The sequence below is a fragment of the Stigmatopora nigra genome, chromosome 12 (assembly GCF_051989575.1).
Source record: "Stigmatopora nigra isolate UIUO_SnigA chromosome 12, RoL_Snig_1.1, whole genome shotgun sequence".
NCBI lineage: Eukaryota > Metazoa > Chordata > Actinopteri > Syngnathiformes > Syngnathidae > Stigmatopora > Stigmatopora nigra.
In genome coordinates this window covers 6,161,713-6,186,411 of record NC_135519.1, presented here as the reverse complement: position 1 = coordinate 6,186,411, position 24,699 = coordinate 6,161,713, and the positions used below count along the sequence as shown (strand labels likewise).

Genomic DNA, 24,699 nt, shown 5'->3' with positions numbered 1-24,699 from the left:
CATGCAAGGCGCTCCACAGCAGGCTAGTATGAAGTCACAGGGCAGCTACCTGAGATAAGAGTGTTCACCTGACACCTTTTGCCACGCATGCGCCGTATCAAACATCCACTCGCCACTTGATCAGGCCCATAAAACACACTGTTACTAATAGAAGTTGTTGGAAAAAACTTGAATGTACTTTGTCATCCCATTGAACTACTTTAACCTTAAAAAGCCATTTCAACAAACAATTAAAAACATGTATTTATAATTCAACCACCAACTTCTTAAACAAACCCTAATTGTTCAATAGTGGTGTAAAATCTGGAATAAACATGAGATTAATTGAAGATGAATGTATATAAGTAAAGTAGTGAATTAAATACATTAAAAAAATGGTTCAATGCAATTGGCTCATCCCGCCATTCACAATGGGGAATCAATTAACTAATCAGCACAGCAGGGGGGAGGATAATGAAAGTGTTCTCCTACCTTCCTTGTCCGGGTGCTTCTCCGGCTGACAACCTCTAGATTGGATCTCTTGTCCCGCTGTGATGCCTCACCAAGAATGTGCTCCCCTATTTTCCTCCCTCTCTCCCTCCCTGCCTCCCTACACTATCTCTCCCACCACCTTGCCTTGATCATCGCGCACCTCACCCTGGTCATCACCCATTGTGCACCCCGCCGTGCTGCAAAAGAACTGCAAGGAAATACATGGGTGCAGGTACTGTGTGCTTCTCATGGGTCTTCAAAGTTAAAAATTAAAAAAGTACTGGGGAATTTACCACCTTTTAGATTGCATTTTCTAATTCATTGAAAATGCAAATTCTTGGAAATGAAAAATATGACATTTTTATGTGTTGTTTTTTTAAACATTAGACTTATAATTAATTAAAATTAACAAAAACAAAAAATTATAACAGGTGTATATTTGTTTTGATTTGATGTTTTTTAAGTGGTAAGTTTCTTAATATTGACAAAAAGTCGTTGCATTTTTTTTTAATGGAGATTATAAATTGGATAATCCTTCCATGGATTTATTTTGTATCGTGCTTCCCTCTAGTGGTTAATAAATTTACTGCAAAAACTGGCTGTTATCAGACTACTATAGTCACAATTCTATGAATAAAAGTGATCTTATTCTAGGAAAAGGATTTACCTATGACCAAGGGACCCTTGTTTTTATTCCCCTGTGAAATATTTGCTAAAAGAAACTAATCTTACTCTTAAAATTGACCTCTACTACACAATATTTTATCATATTCTCAAAGAATGTGAAAGCTTACTATATCGTTTGTTGTTCCTTTTTTGTCGAGGCCATTTTTCTGATTCTTATAGTATTAGTTGCTACTATTAATGAATCTCACCGTAAGAAAATACATGACAAATTTAAAGATGAGTCTTATTAACTCAACCTCAGATTTCACAAAATACATTATGAAATATATTGTTTAACCGTGTTCATATTATGGATATGTAACACCTGTTTCAACATTGAACAGCTGCAGTTTTATGCACAAAGTGAAAGAGGGCCATAGCAGTGCAGTTAAGTTCTAATGACCAAGCAGCTGTCATGTGGAAGGCCCTGCAAGCTGAGAAGAGTTCAGGCGACAAAAACTGGCACCACTACAGCGTTTTGTCATTTATTTTATTGCTAAACGACTATCAAAAGCATAATCCACATTCAACTGTTAGAGTGCCTCTTGCCATTATCTAAATTCCACTGTAAGATGTCATTAGGTCTTGGTTGTTTGATGTAAAATAACAGCATGTTACACACTTGTTTGTTTGTTTCATCCCATTGGGATACTTTGATATATTCCATAGTTGTGTGTCTAATCATTTCTCCACAAGGATTTTTTTGCATAGCAGACAAAGCCTTACACACACTTTTGATTTTAAATTGTCGTGCAAAGCTGTCCATTATCCTTTAAATGTTAATCATTAAAACTCATACTCAATTTGCTTTGAATAAATACAGTATTCTTATTTTTTTGGAAACTACTATGTAGGATGAGGTAGAACAAAAAAAACTGTTTTATGAGTGTAAATATATACAGAATAGTTTGCTGGTATATGCAATAATTGAGACACTGACCACAAGAAATATATTTTTATTAAGTCTACGTTTCAAATGCACCTCACCTGGGATGCAATTTGTATTATGGATGTGCATTTATTTTAACACTGCTTCAGGGCCAGGACCAGTTATTTATCATAGTCATAAAACAGCTTGCACAAAACATTCCCAGCAACTTGCTTTAGAGGGCCAAGAGACACTATTATAGCAAAGAAAAAAAAGGTTAATACACAACTTCACACAGAGAAAGGCCAAATTAAAACCTGAACAGAAGCCGATCAGTTACTGTATTGACACTTTGGTGTGTTAACTGTGTCATTAAAGTCAGACGAGTCATCAATTTCACTGCAATAACATTAACTTTAGTCTCTATCCCAAGCTTGAAGACCCATAATCTTGTCTTGATCAATAATGACAAGTCTTTGACAATATTAACCTGCAATTGAGGTTGATAGCATTACCAACTTAATGAGACATATTAGATTGCAAATTGTAGACATTTTGTAATGTCTTCCCTCCGAAATTTGTGGAATGTAACAAGCAACATATCATATGAAGCATATCATTGTTTTGTATGATTCTAATATACCTTCAACGTTTCAGGTGGATGAGTTTTACAAGTCGATTAATTCATTTATGGCTATACAAATTTTAAGTGTGGAACGGATTTAAAAATAGCGAGTGTGAGAAATGCTCTCTAGAGTCAACTTGCCTATGTATAATGAACAAAGGGATTCTATTGAATTAATCCCCCTGCAGAATGATGAGTCACTTTGGCATTGAGGATATTACAAGTACTTTCACTTTAACTTTAATTTGCTGAAATATGTAACACATGTCAAACTTAATTCTAGAAGGAATTATGTGAGGTATTCAGGTTAATATACTTTTGTTGGAGGACACAACTGTATACTTCAAAAAGACACGTATTGTGAAACAAATTAGGTTCTGGGAAGAATCAATGTAGCAAATAAACACATCACACATCTCCAAAAATTTAATGATGAAAAAGTGCTTAAGGCCTCACAGATTTTTTTATGTTAATGTAAATGGGTATACATGTCAATGTTGGCAATAGCATCTGGAAAACAAGTTTTATGGCTTATCAAATATTCATGCATGTCCACAAAGTACTGGCAAGGGCCCATGGCTTGTAGGTAAACTGGCAGTGTTCCTTTATCAAAGTCCAGCTTAACAGACCCTGATGAGATAAGAAGTAGGCGCGAGGTGCACCAAACAGGCTATCCAATTTTTTATTTTTTTTGGAAGTGGCCACACTATCATGAATGATTCAGACAAGTACAGTTGAATTGCTTAACTGGACACATTTATCTATTCCTTTCATCCATTAGTCAAAACAGGGGGGAATCCTCATCAAATCTTTAGGCTCAGTAAGACTAAAGTCTACAGAAAAAAATATATTTTTGGATGGAATTGATTAAAATACATTCACATAACAGAAAAGACCAGAAAATATTTGTTGTATGTAATGTATAATATCTTTTAGTGATAACTCAAGCATATGTATCACATAATATTGTGTTTTTTGTTTTCAACTCGTTTAATAGTCTTATGTGTGAAGAATTGAAGTTTATGAGAGAGAGAGGGAGAGAGAGAGGGAGAGAGAGAGGGAGAGCGAGAGGGAGAGAGAGAGAGGGAGAGAGAGGGAGAGAGGGGGAGAGAGAGGGAGAGAGAGAGGGAGAGAGAGAGGGAGGGAAAAGAGAGAGGGAGAGAGAGAGGGAGGGAGAGAGAGAGGGAGAGAGAGAGAGAGGGAGAGAGAGGGAGAGGAGAGGGCGAGAGAGGAAGGGAGAGAGAGAGAAAGGGAGGGTGAGAGAAAGGGAGGGTGAGAGAGAGGGGGAGAGAGAGAGAGCGAGAGTGAGAGCGAGAGTGAGAGCGAGAGAGAGAGAAAGGGAGGGAGGGAGAGAGAGAGGAAGGGAGGAATGGAGGGAAGGAGGGGATGGGAGGGAGAGAGAGATGAGACTCATTCTCCTCCTCCCTAACTGGGTATGTGTGATCTTCAACGAGTGGAAGATAAAAGAAGAGTTGAAGTTGGCCAACTGGTGGCAGTCACAATCACATTTCCAATCAAAAGAATCCCCGGAGAGGACAAGTAGGAGGGAGCTTGAAGGACTTGAAGGATAGAACAAAGACAAAAAAAAAGGACTTCAGGTGTCGTGATGGAAGCTCACTGCGTGTGATTGGAACAACTGTCATTTTTCTTCAACCCACTGGTGGATTACAAACGTAAACATTGAAAGGTGGACGTAGAACCACCACCACCACCACCACCTTTTATTCGCCACACTTGACGTGTTGAGACAGAACCATGAATGTGCCATCGCCAGACAGAAGGAAAACCGTGCGTGACCTGGCACTGGAGATTGGTGTACGAGTTATGCTCTTTGGAGTTTTTGCGTAAGTAAACTACATTTTTTTCACCAATGTCAAATCATATCTTTTGAAAGATGCTTTTACTTAGGTACTTCGAGGCGTCAACTGCATGTGTTAGACTCCCGTGTGCTGTATTGATCAATTTACACCACCAAGAGGCGCTCTCTATCACTTCAGAACCATGGACAGCAATTTCAGGACCCCATGCGAGAAGCAAACAGGTTGCAAAAAGAAAATCGAAAAATATTGCAGAAAATGAGGAGGACAAATAATATAAAATGTAAAATACCAGTTATTCTTAAAATATACATAGGTATACGCATATACCTTCTGGAAACCAGTAAGGCAGGCAGGCTTTAATTTAATTGAATATAATTTGAGGAAGCTGTCCAACATGCACGTTTACGTGAGTAATTGGATGCCCTGGTGGAATGAAAGAGACTTGACCTGGGGCATAATCGAAATCAGTCAGTAATGTTAATGCTGTTTTCTTCATACACAAACACCCATCCAGTGTGTGTTATTCTGTACACAGCAGTGGAAAGCCTCTTCCATTAGACTTGGTAGGAATGGCAGATAACCCCAAGGATTGGTCACCAGTTAAACACAGAGTACATATCAAAACAGACAATACACTGATATTCATACCACAGTCAAATGTACTGTTACACTATAACACTGACTCTCATGGATATCCGAATCTTGAATGCTATGTACAAGTGCAAGACCTTAGTTGTTGTCTCTAACATGGTAGAGGAATCCCTGAAAGCTACTTCTTCTTCGATCTCAGACTGGGTTTGCAAGCAATGGCAGAAAGCCAAATTTCAATTATTTTCTTCTTCAATAGATGGCGAGTGGGCAGTTCTGAATATATCTGCCAAGTCTTTCTATGTAGAGTTTGCAAGATTTCTCTGGGGATGCCACATTGCAAAATCATGTAAAATATCACTTGAAATTGCACATAGTTAATTGGAATGGGTTGTGTGTGCCAATATGCCTTGGAACTTGGTGGTTAGCAGTTAAAAACGTACCCAGTCTTGATCAAAGACATCCAACAGTACACCCATGACACTAATTAAGACATGCCGTTTATGAAAATGAATTGATGGATAGTTTGATAATGGCAAAAAGTCCAAAATACGCTCCCCTAATATTGAATTTGTTAAAACGTGTCCTTGGGCTAGGTGATCTGTCTCCCTGCTAAAAGGATTACACAGCCAACAGCCTTATGTGGTGCATTCACAGTGGTCTTGAGTAATGGAATATGTCAGAGGGAATTCATTCTGCTATTCCGCTCAAGTGTCGCGATGAGCCTGTTTTGTTCCCTCTGCGCGATTCACATTGGTGTCTGATTTGCTGTGGTGTGTCACGGTTTAAAGCCATATGAAGACAGCACGATCATAATCATTTGGAGACCTGAAATCCGCCTCAAGGGTGCAGCTAAGGTCTTGATTTTTGAATTGGGTTTTTCGCCACATTTTCTCTCCTGAGTGCAACAGCAGAAGTAAAAGGAACATGGTTGAACGCTTTCTCCAAAACCCATGTGGACTTGGGTGAACTCCCGTGACTTCCTCTTGCGCCTTGCTAATAAATACATTGTAAATTTATTGACTGTCGGACTACAATTATGCAGTGTTTCCCTGTACTGTGTAGATATAATGTGGGCTTGAGTGGATATCATATTAGTGTCTTTATGCTCTTGAAAAGTCAGTGCCATTTGTAGCCTGAGAGTAATGATTGCCATACACTCCACTTTTGTTAGACAAGATTTTTTTCATTTGAGGTATATTAGGTTTGGTTTGCCTTGACTTCAGGCCATGCAATGCTTTCAGTGACAGAGATTGCGCATGATCCTCATTTGTCGGACCAACTTGCGAAGCACCTGAGGAGCCAAACATAATTTCAGTGTCATAAAATCATCCCATCTAAATGGAAATACATTCATATCTGAAAGCTTTCAAAGATAACAGCTAAGAAAGTATTTGTATTTTTTGCTGTGTATTTTAGTTCATTCTTGAAAGTCTCAATATAGACAATGAATGCATGGAGAAAAGAAAGGGGACAGTTAAAATTGAGGTTGTTTGCAGTTAGGTTAGCTCATGGATTTCATGTTTTATAGGTTAGTGCTTGGTGAGGGGATAGCAGCAAATGAAATGGGGGGGCCAAAATCATTGCAAACTTAAATGTGCTACAGATAGCATTAAAATAGAATCGATCCATTTTTGCTAACAATAAGGGTTACTGAAGTTACTGAATGTATTGCGTTTAGAGCAAAAAATTAGAAAGATGACATAAAAACTATATCAGATATACTTTATTTTTCATATAAATTCAATATAGATGAGTTTTATTGTTGTCAGAACAAAACATGACAACAAAAAAAAAACAAAAAGACAAGCTTCATAAATACTGTCCCTTTAACGATCAATACATTTTGAACTAAATTTGAACATAATAATTTGAATTTTATATATCACTGTAGTCATCTTATTTTTTGTTGCTCTTATTTCATGATGCAACATATTTTAGGATTTATTATTCTGGCAGCTGGCATACAAGAAACAAAATTGGATGGCATCCAATCTTGGTTTTGCGGGGACAATGTACGAGTTATCTCTAAACATACATTTACAGAAGAAGACAATCGTGCGACAGATGTGACCCCCAGCTGCGATCATGTATTGATTTTTCTGTGATATAGCAGTGAGCCCTAACACCACTTGAATTTATGGCAATGTTGAATAACCATTTTAATTAGCTTTGTTTGAAGATTACAAACAAGATGGAATGCAACATATTGTAAATTGCAGGCCAGAATTACAGTTTGAAATAACACAGCTAGAAACACCATTACATTTAAACCAAAGCATTGTTAAATAAAACTACGCTAATTGCGTCAATCAAAAGTTATTTCTTGATTCAGCTCTGATTTTTACTAGATAAGACTATGCTTGTTGAGTACATTTAATAATGTTCTTGCATTATTTATCGAGCTCTTCATGGTGTTCACATTCTAAATTATTCAGTCTTTGTCATTATGGGAGCTTTTAAGAGAAGAATCAAATAATTTAAAGTGCATTTACACCGTTGGTCTGATTTTATCTGACTTTATTGGGATTACTTAAGAGAAACAGGATATTTTGTTACTTCAGTAAAGTTTCATTCATTCTTTTTCTCAACCACTTATCGTCAATTGGTAGCCAGCCAATCACAGAACAACCTCAGTAAAATTGGAATTTTGTTTAATATTCGTGGAGATGTAAAATAACAAGGTAACTTTGAAACCTGGCTACAATTATGATGAATCTTATCCAAGCTACAAAGACACTCCATGTTTTTGGCATCTTTATGTCTGCTTTTTTTGTGCTAATCCTCCAGAAATAAGTCCTTGAGCAACACAATCAGCTTGCTTTTTGAATAAGCTGTTATCCAATGTAGCCTCTACATTCATCAGGTGAATGTGAGTGGAAGTAAAAATGAATGCACTTGTGTATTTCTTGGTAGAATTGTACTTTGTCCATTCGCCTAGACTTGCATAACCTAGAAATTTGGTAGGTCACCCATTTTCTGTCAAGGAGGAAGCATCTTTCTCCGATCAAAATCAGAAATGTCATTCTAATTCTCTCTCTTCTACTGTGGAAAATACACACGTACACATAGATGCTTTCAAAGTACATACCCCCCAACTCTCATTATATCACTGTCATTCCTGTCTTTGTCTCTTATCCATCCCATTGCTCTTATCTGTGCAAAGTGAGATCTGGAGTTGATGAAAGAGGCTCCATCCAATTACATACACACTTGTCTCACAACTCCCTCTATAAATAGAACCTGGAAGTCCATATTCTCTTTGAAAATGCCTTTATTACTCCTAAACCTTCATAGAATGTAGATTTGATTGCATTTTCCTATGCAATGGAGCGTTTTAGACCACATTTTGAAAGATTCCAAATATTGCTTTCATATGTCGGTCATGGGTGAGAAACCAATAAATTCCAAAAATTTGACAGTGTTGGACATAAATGATTAAAATGAAACGTTACCTTCCAATTTCTCTTTTTCCTTAACATTGCATTGCATAAACTTGTTATTCTTTTCATAAATGCTGTAATGATCAGCCACAGAATGTTCCATTATTGGCAAAACAGATGGTCACACAGCATGTAACACCAGCTGTGATATAACAAAACAATTATAAAAATAACTCACAATGGGATCATTTGCAGCTATATATGTATATTGACAATAAATGATATTAACTTCATCAATTTTCTTACAAGTTTATAAAATGATCGAATAGATTTTCTCTAAATGCCAGAAAAGTAATTTTAATGAAAAACATGAAGTTGATGAACATAATTTATCATTGTCTTTTATATCTGTTAAAGCACCCAAAAGTGCCTACAATAAATGCAATAACTTAGTTCATATCTATCTATACATAGTGATGGACATAGAGAAATATTTGCCTATGAGAAAAGTCCTTTCCAACCCTAATGAAACAGATGGTCAGCTCAGTCAATTTCCCTAAAACTGATTTTCCCTCATGAGGTGTAATCAAATGTGTCATGTATCCACATAATTGTGAATATGTCAGCAGAGTGTAACAATGATTGAACCCACAAATGCTAAGTCTATGGTAATACATTTAATCTGACAACTTCTCAGGGTGACTTTTGGACCATTGTGTAATCCCTTATCCTCATTGAGCTTGTTGATTAAACTAGCTGACAGATTTTTAATAAGAGCTCGAGACATTTGATTGCACCCCAGCGTAGACACGCTGATTTCAGATCGACGCGTGTCCGCTGTGCATTGTCAACCTTTTGAAAATGTATTCTTGATAATGAGTTCCGGTAAATTGAACAAATTTGTATCGGCCCGCGGGCGGGGATAGAAATCTTGAGAAATCATTCTCCTCTATTGTGGACTATCGAGTAGATTTGAAAATTGGCTAACCAAGATAAAATGACCTATTTGCAGGACTCTAATGAAGATGAACAGGAAATGTAGAGAGACTTCTGGGTGTGAAAAGGTCACAGCAACTGAATTACCTTGCTTCGGAAATTGGTTGAAATTAATTGAGATATACAGTATGGGATATCATGCTGGCATAACTATCATTTATCAGGTCCATTTTTCAAATTATTTGGATTCACTGTCTTGTAATAAGGATGTTGCATTTCTCTCATTGCCATGGCAACAACCAACTACTTTAATGATGTATAATGATAGTAAAATAGGGTTATGGCCATTACCACAGCGGTCCATAAGGACAGTTGCTCACACTAAAAGGATAAAATAAGTGCCAGTAATTTTCATACATAGCAATTTTGATCTTTTGTAATGTTTTGTTCGTCTCACGTCTACTGGTTTGCTGATTAACCACAATAGGTGGCGGGTTAAAAAATAAAACCGGAATAAACAGTCCTGGTATCACAAAAATTGCAACACTCCCAATTTTTGCTCATAATTGAAGTCATTTTACAGTGTTATATTCTTATCCGTCATGTTTTTGATCATCATTCTTTTTTCTGGAATAGGTTCAACAAAGGCTGGATGTAATATGACAAAGAAACAACGTCATACACTAGTTTTGTGGAGGAAAAGTGTTTTAAGAAAACAAAACTTGCATTTAAGCTTTTCAAACAACTTCACTTTTACATGAAAACTTTTAACGGCATGATTTATGACGTTGTGGAGCTTGGAGAAGTCATTAGGCTTTCCTCTGTATACAAAACAAACAAATGCTGATACACAAGGACAAAGTGCGCCCCAGGTAGCCAGCATCTAGAGATGAGTTAAGGCCTCTTGGTCTTTGTAGCCATCTTGGGGATCCCGTTTCTCAACTATGTAAGGATGAAGTACATCACTGTACCACTGATTATTGTATATGTAGCATAGTACACAATTTTTACAAAGCCCAAACACTTTCTTGTTCTCGCTGGGTAGTTCCAATTATTTCACAGCAGGTCAAGCTTGCAGTCTATCATGTCTATCTATGTGTCACTATAAAAAATAAGCGTCATTATTGTATTCATTAATGTCCACGCTTGACCGTCTTGTGGGAAAAGCCGTCTGCTTTCAAGAAAGCTTGCAAAATATAACAATGGTGGAGTCATTTTTTCATATGCGAGAAGGTGTAGATTGTATTCAAGTCTTTATTTTAATTTTTCTTGTTAAGAAGGATAAATGAGGCTTGATCTAAAATTGAATCTCTAGCCAAGGGAACTCCTCTTAGACTGGTTTGGTTTCGTCAAGGATAATTGGGTACAAATTCGAAGAATGAAGGGTGAGCGAGGTTGGTTGCTGATAATAACCTGAACAGAATGGAATTTAATTAACATCAATAGAAATATTACAATACAAGGTAATTCCAGTTAGTGTCAAGTCAAGTTTTCAGAAATTGATCTGATGGAATGCGTCTTTCTCCGAATTTCAGACAAAATGTTTGAGTCAATTAGTTATGATGCCATTAGCATCATGTTGTTTGCAATCAATGAAGATTAATGAGCCTGTCTCATATTAATCCATGCAAACCTAAATCATGACAATATCAATCCATCATTCAAAATATTATTAAGTGATTGTCATATACAAATAACCACATACAAAATATCCTGTGGGGGAACAAATTTAATCACCATGGCTTCTTTAAATTCTTATAAACGGAATTAACAGACGATAATAAGAAAATAATTCATACATTGCCACCATAGTACTGATAATGTTCTAGCTGTTGATGAGAGTAAATGATCAATATATTTACCAATTATTTATTTTTCTCAGTCCTTTTGAACTACGTTTGTTCAAGCATTATGCTGGTGAAGTTTTTTTTTTTTTTAAATCTCTTTTCTTTCTCATGAGGGAGTTGTTAACAAACTCACTGAAGCACCACCTACTGAATTTGAGATAAAGCTTAAAAGAATGACAGGTGGACCCAAGTCACTATTTCATAAGCTAAATGGTGTGTGGGCTACTGTGTATCTGTGTTTTCAACTTTTGCACCTTGATAATGTTCCCGCCCACTAATGTCTGAACAAAGCTGCTGTTGAAAGCACAATCTTGGAAATGGAGTAATTAATGACGCGTGCTGTGTGTCACTAATGGAGTGACGGGCCAACATAGTTACTTGACTTTACTTAGGGAGTTATTACACAACCATTTTGTGCACTTTTTGATGCCTCTTATTTGGTATTTTCAAAGAATGGGTATTTTTCAGGTGAATTCCCAAGCCACACATTGTCTCTGCAATGCATTTCATCTTAATCTTTTATACATTGTTGAATTAGTTTTAAAAAAAGGCAACGATATGACCAAATTTACCATTAGTCGCTATTCTGTTAAGTCATTTTTCATCTGTGACAGCTAGACAAAAAGTTTGGCAACACTTTTAATGTGCTGTATTACTAAAAAAACATTTTTATATTAAGAAGTTCACTATCAGTTATGATCAACAGCACTAAATTACAAAAAAACATGCATAAATGTGCTAAAAGTTATCCGTAATATTAGTGTACGTGGGGGGAAAAAAAGCTACATTTTATGTTTTTTACCACATTTCAAAATCTTTTCACAGGTGATAAATCACATTGATCTTCTCATCATCAGTAGATCTGGTTTAATTGAATTAAATACTTTAAAACAACACCTCACACATCACATGTAGAAGAGTGTAATAAATTACTGTCTTGAAATGAGATGACAACAAACCTTTACAGAGATGACAGTGAGTAAGGTCGACTTTGACATATCGATGGGTGGCTCAGGAGTGTCCTGCTCATTTGTCCCCCTTGTGAGAGCACGAGACAGCAGGGTGCTGTAGTGACGCTGATCTGTAGTGAAGCCTCTGTGTTTTTTGTTGTTGTTCAAGACCTCAATTTAATCACCTTGTAACACACATTACGAGCCCTAAAAGTAAAAGGGGCATTCATTATTTTTAACCTCTATCTTTAATACTTTAAAATCTTTATATGTCATCTTTGTTGCAGGTTTACGGAATTTTTGGAGCCCTTCGAAAGAGTCATCCAGCCTGAAGAACTTTGGCTCTACAAGAATCCGCTAGTTGAGTCTGATCACATTCCCAAAAGGGTCATGTTCGTAAGTACCGGCTATGTAATTATAAATTCCCTTTTAATGTGGAATTGCTAGCAGCCATAGAACTGATCATTATTTCTCTCTATCTGAAACACTTTCTTTTTTTTTCTTTTTAATTCTCACTAATTTGTGCAGTGGTAAAAGCCTTCATTTGGGATGATGAATGCTATGAATTCTCATCTCTTAGTATTTAAGATAAGGATGGCTTGAAATGATTAATATTGGTGGTGTAAATGGGAAAAGCCTAAGCTTGGAAGATGTCTAGAAAGATTATTATAAGGCCTGAACTCAATAATGTGTCAGCTGACAACTATAATACAATACCCTAAACATGAGAAAATCCTTTTCCCCAGAGAGTTGGAGACATTATCCTTTTTCCCATTATAGACTGAAGTGCTACATATGCTTGTAATGGAAAATATTGGCCAAGAGCCTTATTTATTTTCCCATAACACTTGTTTTATTCATACATATTAATAGTAAACATGTTTCCATGGAAGACACCAATTTACTTTGACTCAAGCCCCCTTGAAATTTCAAAATGTCGCAATTGGGATTATAGCTTCACTAAATGGAATCTTGAGGTTTAGAGGAGGAGTGGTTAGCGCGTTGGGTCACATGTCATGGATAGAGGGTTCGATCCCAGGCCAGAATGAATGAATAAATGGAATGTTTCCAATAGTCGTTCTGCCATGTATTGCCATCTAAAAGCCAGGGCCAATATTAAACAACTAATATGCTATATAGAACTATAGTCTGGAACAGTGAACATGTGGCGATAAGAGGGATTGGTAATAGAACTGGTGTGATAGAAACCTGCAGGGCAAGTGGGAAGAAAAGTAGCAGTAGATTGGTTTAAGAGAAGAACAGCTTGAATGCAGGGAACCAGCAGGTATTATGCAGCCTTTGGTCAAGAGCACAAATGTTGATGCAATTTAAAATACTGCATACTGTTTCTTTTTTTTTCTTTTTATAATTATATATTTTCTTGCATTATTTCATTAAGCAATTGTATACTTCGAGCTACACTTGGCTGAAAATATTTTACTGTGTGTTTTTCTTTGCTATGTGCGTATATATATTGCCTGAAGAAAACAAAACAAAACAAAAAACCCATTCCAGGCTAGAAACAATACTGATTTCAAATCAGGTTTGAACATAATGCTCAAATGGGGGATGAGAAAGCTCACTATGAATAATGAATGCAAGTAAAAAGAGCACAATAAGATTTTTTTAATAGTTTTACACTAAATAGGCATTAAATATAACTAAATCAAGTGACGTAAGAACAGACTTGTAATTGTAATCAAAGGAGAAGTTCGTAAAATCATAATTTCAAGTCACCGACAAAAGAAAAGATGGTAAGGCAGGATGATGTATTTCATGTGCAACAACAGCCTGTTTGTTTGCTTGTTTTCCGCCGGATATCCAATTAACAGCTTTAGTTCTGGCAGATTGGGCACAGCTCAGAACATATAAACTATAAAAACATGGAAAGGGCTTTTTGTCACATAAATTGAGGTGAGAAACAATTGATTAGGAAGAGACGACACTTTTGGGAGCCACAGAGGGCAAAGAAAATGTTTTTGACTAGAATGCACGCATCCGAGAAGATAAACATGAAGTTTCCGTTGTGATATACAAGGTTTGTATTTAGTTTTTATCTTCATCTTGCGCCAATGATGTCTTTTTAACTCTGAAAGAGCAAAATAATACGTCTTGGACAACAAGAAAAAAAATAGTCAATTGCTTTATAAAGGGGAAAAGGTCTTAAGAGTCAAGTTTTGAATACCTGTTAAAAATAGTGGTCACTTTCCCTAAAAAGGTTAACCCAATTAGTAACACTTTTCATTTTAATGCACATTGAACATAATATGCAGACCTTTAGTGATACCATTATACTGTACATAACAATTTAGTACTGTAAAATACAATTAAGTACACTACACTAGTGCTCAGATACAGTGGAGTTAAATGTAGTTCCCTGACCACATAAATTGAGACCCATCTGGTTTATTTACAAGCCCTACATCACACTATAAATCATCTCTTAGGTTGTCCTTGCACGGAAACAGCAGAATGATAACAGCGCCTTAAGTTTTACTAGCGTTACAGATAAAAGCGAATGGTTTTTTTTGTAGATTTCCTTCTGAAATCTCTTCTTAAAAAGACCCACATTGACTCAAAATCTGTTGCTTTAATAAACATATGTGCTAAGACAGTCGTGTGGTTATCATGAGCAGAAGCCAAGTTATTAAGGCCCATTTTCCAACACTTTGCTGTCCAAGAAAAATGGAGTGATTTGAAAGTTACAAAAGAATGCTAAGCAAAAGAAAGGTAGACCATTGTTGTGTCTACGTTGATGTATCTGTTGTGATCTGGACTCTGAATCATCCTGTCAAGGTGAAGAAGGACCTGGACCTTGAGGTGACACCCTCAATTTAAAACCCTATCTATATTTACACTCTCCTCTATAATCCTGAGAAAGAACAAGTCCATGGATACAAGCAAATGTCCATCTTGGACTACTACTACTTCTGCCTGACGCCACAAAAAATAAATGGAATAAAAAATACATGCATTCATTCACTCAACAGCATTGAGGGAGTGCTGGAACATTTCCATGGGGACTTTGGGAAATAGGCGTTGGGGACAATGAGACAAACAAACATTCACACACACACAATCTACAATCAGCCTACCAATTAAAATTAATTAAACCCTTAATCTTGGAACTGTGACGAAGACGTGGTAACCACTTGACACCATACTGCCGAATAGAAAGGATGCATAAGAAAACAAAATAACAATGACAAATGATAATAAAATGCTTTTTTTGGTTATAATAATGCAACCGTTTTCAAAGAAAAAAATCGAATGTCAAAATAATGGTCTATGCAATGAAAGGAATTGCTTTTCCTGCTTAAGGTGTCAGGTTGAAAATTAAATATTGAATATAGTATAGATGGAGATTATACCCTGAGGCAGATGTAATTTCATATTGTTCATTTTAACAAGCAATGTGACTAATGCCAATGTAATAACAGTGCACCATTCATCTTGATTTATTTCAGGCCATCTCTTTCCTGACTCCACTGGCGGTGATATTTGTGGTGAAGATAATTCAGAGGACAGACAAGACGGAAATTAAAGAAGCATGCTTAGGTAAGTGGAGTTGATTATTTTGAGCAAATTTCATCATCTAACTAAAAGCTTCGTCCCTTCCCCTTTTATGCTAAAATTGTATGCGATGATTGTATACTTTCAGACTGTTCAGATGATTGTAATATTTCAGAATATAGGCCATTGCAATTTTAGTAGATTTGAGTCTAATACCGACACATCTGGAATGTACTTGATGAGTAAAATTAAACTGAGTTTTTTCCATTTGATTTTATGGTTCCTTTACAACATAGTAACAAAAATTTCAATGGGTAATTGACCAGAGGTTAGATGGTACTATAAAAATGACTTTATTCATGCCAAGTTGAAGTTATAAAGTAGACTAGTACACCACACTGTCTCAGTCTTTTTATGGATAGTGCCAGTACACACGTACTAACATCCCAATGATAATTAGCAAACTGGGCTCAATATGACACAAGGCATGTGGCATGAGAGTCACTGCCAAAATGGGAGTTGTTCACTTTAACAACCCATCGGATACATTATGCCTCATTTGAGCAGTTTGTCCAAATTAGCAAGTTTTTCTGAAACATTTACACATTTTTTTACTGGCTACATGGGTTGAATTGAATTGACATATAAACAGTTTATATTAATTAGTTAGAGATTATATCTCCACTCATGATTAACCAACAGGGGCTCTTTGTCATCATTATCAAAGTTAAAATGAAGCAGCAATGCCATCAGATTCATTTGTTGGGGAATTGCTACATTTGCCTGTAAACTGTACCCTAAAAAAACGTAACTATTACTGTATTTTTTGGACTTTAAATCAAACTATTTTCATATTTTGCCTGGGCCTGCGACTAATTATCAATTCTCTTTTTTGCGCAACATTATCTGAGAAAGTGAAACCAATTTTAGACCTTAGTGGATGATTACTATGTTTTACAGTTTCTTACGGACAAGTATGATTTGAAATAATGATCTATATCAATAAGATGTATATTTCAGTGTCTTTGCATTGTTCCCTCCTGCAGCAGTGTCGCTGGCTCTTGCCCTGAACGGTGTTTTCACCAACACTATCAAGTTGATTGTTGGAAGGTATGCAAACTGGGTTTTAATGCAGGATTTAAAAATTGATTTATGTACATAATGCAGACAGATCAGATGGAGCTACTGCTAACCCAATTTATAGCACAGCTTAGTATGCATTGTTTGTGTTATACATTAAAAAAGCCAACCCAATAATACTATTCACAATGTGATAATAAAAAAAATGATATTGCAATACATATTTTAGCATTTTTAAAAGTAAAGAAAAAATATTCCAGTTAAAAAAGCCCTGCAGAATTACTGAAAACAGGGTAATGTTCATTTGGGGCTAGTTGCGAATGAACTTCTTCCAAATTCACCCCAAATGCATAATAATTGTTTTAAAGTCTTCATCTGTTTGGAGTTTAACATTTCTAGAAAATTAAAAAGACAGAAAGTGAAATAATAAAACTAAGATGTAAAAAAAATAATCACAATGCTAGGAATGTTATGATCCCTCGCGTACTATACTTTTACCTTTTATGCACTATAGAAAAAGCAGGCTAGCAAGATGGCATGTAATTGTCCAGTTAATCAAACAAAGATACTTTATGTCTACAATTGGGTATCAACAAGGCTAGAGTGCACCAGCTGCCTCTTGTCCCAAAATAGCTTGGATGGGCTCCCCCACTCATATATGTGGAGGTCCAACACAGAATTATCGCCTTAGTGTGGAAAATTGTACTAACACTCAGAGTTCCAATTTTTTTGGGTGGGTAAATACAGGGCATGAATGTGTATGGAAAAACACAGTCTAATGATTGCACTTGACTCCCAGACCAAGGCCTGATTACTTCCAGCGATGCTTCCCAGATGGACAAGTGAATGCAAAGATGCAGTGCACTGGCGAGCCACATCTTGTCTTAGAGGGCCGTAAGAGTTTTCCCAGCAGCCATTCTTCTTGTGAGTAGCAGCCAAATCACACACATGTGTACACACTCATATTTAATGGTGCAGTGCTTCACTTGCCTGACTTTAGTGTGGGCAGGCATGGGCTTGATTCCCGCTAGTGGTAATATGATTGAGTGTGAATGGTCATTTGTCTCTCTGTGTGCCCTATGGCTGAGTGGCGACCAGTCTCGGATACAGTCTGCCTTTCACCCGAAGTTGGCTTGGACAGATTTTGGCAACTCTCATGAGGGTTCACATTATGGTAGATGAATGAATGAATAAATTACAGTTCTTCAGGGAGAAAAAAACTACTATAACTAAGCGGCAGAGATGAGTTAGCTACAATAGTGCGTTGATGAAAGTCAACCTTGCACTTCTATCCTTTTGAATACAAACTATTTTCCAATGTCTTTGTGTTTGTTTGCCGATTATTCCCCAAAGCTGTCTGACTGAAATGTGTGCATGAAAAGAAAAGTAGTTTCATCGGGTGATAAATAATTTAGGAATCTAGATGCCCTGCTGCTGGTATAGATTACCTGTAAAAGACAAAAGAGCTTGTGAGCATCTATCTTTGGCTGCTTTTATAACCTTCCAAACAGCTCTGTATGTTTCAAGGTGGTGTGTTCTGAGAAAAGACTGCACAGCAATAACTCTTTAGATAACTAACAGTTTCCACAACGGACCTTTTGTTTGTGAGTCGAATGTAAAAATTGTTGCTCTGCCAAAACTGTTCAGTCTTCACCTTGCCATGGAAAGTAATCAATTCCAAGGGTTGCCAAAGTCTGGAGGCAGTCAAATGTATTGCATGGAGAGATGATGTCTTCCATTAGCCCAGTATATTGGTATTGGTCCATTTTAGCCTCAATGACCTGAATAGTTTAAATTTATTATAATGTAAAAAGTACATCTTCTACTGGAGGCGTAATGTCTATTGAGTCTGGTATAAAGACTGACATGGGAATTAAAGTCTATGCATTGTTAACACACAATAAGGAATTATATTTCTTGGTCGTCTGTTTAAGCAAATTACATCCCTGGGAAAACTTAATGTAATTGAATTATGAATGGAAATTTGTGCACATAAATTTAATAAAAGATGTTTTTTTTATTTGTTTTTTTAACCTGTTCCAGGTGGGTGACTTAAAATGAATTACCTAGACAGGTCGCCAGTCAATCATAGAGCACACAAAGAGACAAACATCCATTTGCATTCACAATCAAACCATAACCATTTGCGAATTGATCCCACGCTGCTTTCACTATAGTCAGACGAATGAACCACTACACCATCGAATGGGTGAATAAAGGACTATTCTCTTCTATTCCTTATCATTTTCTGCTTTTCAGTTCTGCTTCTTTAAGCCATTCTTATCCAAAATCATGCTATGTGCCCATATTTCTTCAGTGCTAAACTACAAATCCTTGACCCAGCTTTTGCTATTCTCATTCACACGGCTCTGTTATGTCATTTATAATGAGTTTGAAGCTTACAAATTTGAAGGACAAACTCTACCCCCATCCCGTGTCTCATACAGTCACCTAGGGAACTGAAGAAAAATTCACGCCTTTTGTTTGTATGATGGCGCCACCTTAATTCTTTGTACTATTGCAATGATCTTTGTTTTGCACCCTGCATTGACAGCAAAGGCTGTCCATCCAAATAACAACCAATGTTAAATTGATCTTGTTATATCCCAAGGTGAAATCATCTATGCTGGTACAAATTGAAATGTTGTATCAAAAATACTGATCGCACAAGGATGGATACAAACTGAATACAGCAATTGTATTTGAACCTTGGCCTCTGTTCATGTTTACTGTTGCAGTTGCATTCTCTGGACTTGGATTCACTTCTTTCTACCTAGCGGGCAAACTGCAGTGCTTTACCGATCAGGGTCGAGGTCGTAGCTGGCGCCTCTGTGCCATGGTACTGCCCCTCTACAGCGCCATGATGATTGCTTTATCCAGGACCTGTGACTACAAGCACCACTGGCAAGGTCAGTCAAACACCCCCAAAAATGGGATGGGAATTTTAGGTTGTGTTCTGATTGCAAATATCCATGATTTAAAGCAGTGCATTATTAGTTCCATTAAAAATATACATAAAAATCACAACCGTATTCATGAGATGAAAAGAAAAACTCATCTGGGATTAGTTATGTTTAAATTCAACCCCTAAGTAGGTTATTTATTTTAATGGATACCTTTGTTGGAAAATAGAAACTATGTTTATTTACAAAACAAGGGGTTAAATAAAAGCAACTCTGCTTTGGATTCTGCCAGACATAAAAGTTAAAATAAACAGAACCAACATCAACATGCTCAACACAAACAAAATTTATGCCCGGGTATGTCAAGCTGATGTATAGCAGAACAGGAATTAAAATGACTCGTGGAAAATCCGAAATCCTTCCAACAGATTTGTCATATATATGTGACAGCATGCATTTTTTTTTTTACTGGGCGGCAAGGATAATTGCTTCGGAGTATAAAACTGATCCTCTGAAAGTGAGTGGGTATTTGATTAAGCGGCTTGTAGGAATCATTAGTACATTGTCTAGAAAGACTTGCATTTCCACCCATTAAATATGAAAGAGAAAACGGTGAATGCAAAACCCTGATGTTCTACTCTATGTTGACAGCATTTCAAATGATATTTATCAGCTAAAAAAAAAAATAATAGCATGACCCCTGTGTTAATCAAACATACATTTCACTAAAGAACTAAAGATTGTGTGAACATAAGAGAGGAAGGAAACTAGACTCGGGCTTCCCTGAGGAATTGAAAACAAAACTACCTAATGAACTAAAGGACAGCCACAAGTTCAAGTGCCAAAGAAGACAGTCTTTAAATAAAAATAAAAAAAACTGTCCATTCTAAGCCCCATTGCCATTTGTTTGTTCCTCTCACAAAAGCTATCCCCTTCCTCTTCCAGCACCATATGCAGCAACGGTGCAGCCCATTAAACCTAAGGGGCCTCAGTCTGCACTCAGTGTAAACACAAGCTGGGAAACACCATTAGGCTGGCAGCTGAGGTGTGCTTGATAAATACTAATCACCCCACCTACACTTTTTATGTGAGCTCGGTCTTTTGAGGCTCAGCTATGCCTTCCAGTTACTGTCATTCAGAGGCTATCATATTAATTGATAGCATAAAAACTTAGATTGTTAAATATATTTGACAGGAGTCAATGAAACATTCATTGAACATGCTCATGCATTATATAGATTCTGAATCCTGAGAATTGAAATCTTTCTTTTCCGCCAGATGGAGAATAAAATTAAGAGTTTTAATGGGACCTAAGAGCCTATATTTTTTGCATAACGTGGAAGTGACTCCTTCAGAATCTGTCTTTTTATAGTCACCATACTAATCCAACAGATGTGATGTATGGACGGTAATATGTAAAAAAAAGAAAACTTTTCAATTTCCAGTTAATCTTCATGATTTTCCAAAGAATATACACCCTGAGGCAGAATAATGCATTCCGTTGCACTCTGTTTTATACTGTGATTGACTGGCCATGAATTTAGGGTATACTGCCTATTGTCTACTGGGATAGGCCACATGAGCATAAGCGGTCGGAAAAATGAATTGTTATCAGACTTAAAATGAACTGTTTTTAAATGATATGCCCTCCTGTGACTGCACAGATGCCTTTGTGGGAGGAGTGATCGGACTATTGTTCGCTTACATCAGCTACCGCCAGTACTACCCCCCTTTCCTGCACTCGGACTGTCACCTTGCCTACGCCAGCCTGGCTGCCAGCACTCACACATCAACGCATCCTCAGGAGGATCAGCAGCCAACTGACAATGCCACTTCCCTCCCCCTGGAGGGCTTGACTGAAGCACCACTATGACTAGTGGCCACCTCTGAGACTACCATCAACATCAACACCCCAAATGAGCCAATCAGCCCACCTCCACATTCCCAGTGACCTGTTGGCTCGTGTACATTCCAGTGGACAAGTAAGCCACTCCATTCACTTTTGTTCCGTCTCAGTCTTGACTACTTTCTTTTTTTCCGTGAACCTGTTTTATACTATTCTTGCTTAGCAGCTGTGAAAGTCTTGATGTTGATATCGTCTATGTCAAGATCTTAAGAATATGAAACATTACAATTGCAACTGGAAACGGGCTAAATTGATAGTTTTTGTTGTTACTTGAAATTCCCTGTTTAGAAATGAATCCTTAAAGAGGCAATCTTTGGCAGCGGGGTTATAAACACATGAAAGTATTTTGCATCCTTAGGTGTAATGAAAAAGGGATAGCCCTGACTTTACTGTGTATTTATGTTTGTGATCTTATGGTGCTATATCTAACACATCCCAAAGCTAGTAACTTCCATCAAACCATCTTTTTCCCCAGGGTAGCTTGATGTTAAGCTCCCATCAGACTTTGATAAGAATCCCAATAAGGTTCAAGATGGAACAGGCCCTACTGCAATGTGATTGGCTGTAGGACATACACCAATGTAGTATGATTCCCTGTTTTATCCAGGCAAGATCACCCTACTTATTTTAGCCCAACCAATATCATTCATCCTCTTCTATGCCACGCATCCTCGTAAGGGTTGCGAGGTTCGCTGAATTCTATCCCAACTAACTTTGAGTGAAAGGAATACTACACCCTAGACTGGTCACCAATCAGCAGTAAAGCACACAGAAAGGTAGACGACCATTCGCACTCACAATCATACCGCTACCAGTGGGAATGTCTGGAAAATAATTAAAAAATTAATTTATCTTTTTATTGCACAATAATACAGACTGATGAAATTTATGCACTCTGAATTGTTCATTGTTCATAAAATGAAGGATTGATGAAACTGTTACGCCACTTATCCTCATAAATTCGTATCGTTTTTAGTTATTAAGGAACCGTGAGAGCATCCTTAACTATGGATAGGCATGATTTAATGAAGTTTGACCCTTAGTCAGTTTGCTGGAACATTTCAAGTAATCAATCATTTCCGGAGCGTTAAAAAGTAGCATTCATTTCCATCCACCCAAAAAATACTTTGACAGCACAACCCACACACAATGTTTTTTTTTTCTGTTCATGTCTCAGATGAGAGGCGCACACACAAGTGGTTTTCCACTGTTGGAGTTGAGTGGAATGGGCTTTCAATTTACCTTTAACCCTGGATGCTGCTTTGGGAAATTCCGGCAATATGTTGTCTGAAATTAAAAATAGACTGAATTCTGATGCTGCAGTATTGCCTAAGTCACTATAGAAACTTAAGAATGAATGTAGAACTAATACATTTTATGGATACTGCAGTCAAAGTCTACCAAAATCTACAAATCCGGAAAATTGAATATTATTATTATTTTTAAATCCAATCTTCCCCACCACATTACCTTCCTTACCATTCTGCGTTGTCTCATGATCTAACTTGGCTTAACAAATTCCCACTAAATCAATAGGAGACAGGAAGGGACGGCAGGGTGGAAGTTTATCTTCACTGAAAGTCCAAACTGTTCCTGAATTAATCCTCATTACGTGGGGTCACTGCAACTTCCATTTAATGAGGGCACCGCCAATAAATGAGCCTCCAAAACAGAAGCCTAGAACTGCAAATCAGCATGTATTGCAGGCTGTAATCTTATGAATGAATATACAATGCAGCATCCCTGTAATACACATCTAAACACCAAAATAGCTTCAGTCAAACAAGAAAAAAAATCATCAGTGTGAATTGAGGCTGTTCAACCAGAAAAAAAGTGACTTCATATTTGATTTTGTGTAGATTACTTCCTATTTTTCTTCATTTTAAAACAAACTTTGTAAGCCAATGTCACACAAAGTTTGTCTTTGTAGGAACTAATTACATAACAAGTAGTTTTGCAATGACTTGGATTTTAGAATTTTTCCAGAGGTGGATATGACTATAATTACCTCAAAGTAAGCATGATTATGCTATGATAGTCACATCATTGGTTAAAACTTCAGTCTGCAGTTCTTCCTTGGGCACGGAGGTTTCTTTAAACAAAAAACAAACTCCTGTTTTAATAGTTTCTTATGGTTATTTTCCATAAACCACCACTTAAAATGTAATGGCATTTTTAGTCTCAATATCTTACCTCCAAATTCTTCTAACATATTCGCTTGTGTGTGTGTGTGTGTGTGTGTGTGTGTGTGTGTGTGCGCGCGCTCAAATGCATGCATGTGTGCTTTAAAGAAAGAATATGAAATCAAACACAGGTGCAACAGCAAAGGAATCTGGAAAAGATTTCTCTCCACAGGTTTTATTAAGAGTCAAAAAAATGTGAGCTTTGAAAATGTCACTAAATGTGACATTGCTCGATTTGGTGTCCTGATATTTGCATTTGTGTTGTTTAAAAAGAAAATATATTTCCATAGTTTTTTTTTTAGGTATTTTTGTTTGTTTTTATTATGGCACCATCTAAGGATTTAAGAGACATAATGGTCCGGTTAAAAAAAAAAGCATGTCAAAACATCACCAGTTGGGTAAAGAAATGGATAACTTCTTTTGTGTGTGTGTGTTTTTTTGTTTTGTTTTTAATTAAATGCTAATTTATGCTACTTGTTCTTCCCACTTGACTACACAGTGGACTCAAGGGACGGAGAAAGTAATTGAAGTTCAATGAGTTATATTATCTGCTTCATGGTAAAAACGTCAGAAGAATAAATGTGTGTGTAGGATCTAGGACTTGTTGTTCATGGCATGCTAGTTTGATTTGTAAGAAAATACAATTGATTCTTTTTCTTGTAAAGAAAAAGCATGCCTTGCCTTGATCTGACATTTCAATACTGTGTGTATAATAGAGGACTGCAACTTTGTGAAATATGTCTATGAAGAAAAGAAATGTTAGGAAGTGTTTTTAGTCATACAGCCTTTCCAAAGCAAGAGTAAACAAAATGTGAAGTTTAATTCATTGACAATAAAGGCTTCTTATATTTATACTATCCAGCTGTCAATTTTATTTTATTTTTACTACTAGATTTATTGGAAATATTGACTATATTGTCACAAAGATATTTCTTTACCAAAGAGAATATTACATCTTTT

At 36.7% G+C, this 24,699-nt stretch overlaps 1 protein-coding gene across 2 annotated transcripts; it reads left to right on the top strand.

The window, feature by feature from the left end:
- The first annotated feature begins 491 nt into the window (after positions 1–491).
- On the top strand, positions 492–22,523 carry plpp4 (phospholipid phosphatase 4). 2 transcript variants are annotated; one of them, XM_077729671.1, is made up of 7 exons: positions 492–703; positions 12,442–12,550; positions 15,622–15,712; positions 16,714–16,777; positions 17,547–17,671; positions 19,486–19,656; positions 21,315–22,523. In XM_077729671.1, exons 2-7 carry the CDS (start codon positions 12,545–12,547, stop codon positions 21,521–21,523), a joined length of 666 nt encoding a protein of 221 aa, XP_077585797.1. In that variant the 5' UTR covers positions 492–703; positions 12,442–12,544; the 3' UTR covers positions 21,524–22,523. The 2 variants fall into 2 exon arrangements, with proteins under 2 accessions (XP_077585797.1, XP_077585796.1); XM_077729670.1 differs by lacking the exon at positions 492–703 and adding an exon at positions 4,025–4,474.
- The last annotated feature ends 2,176 nt before the right edge of the window (positions 22,524–24,699 follow it).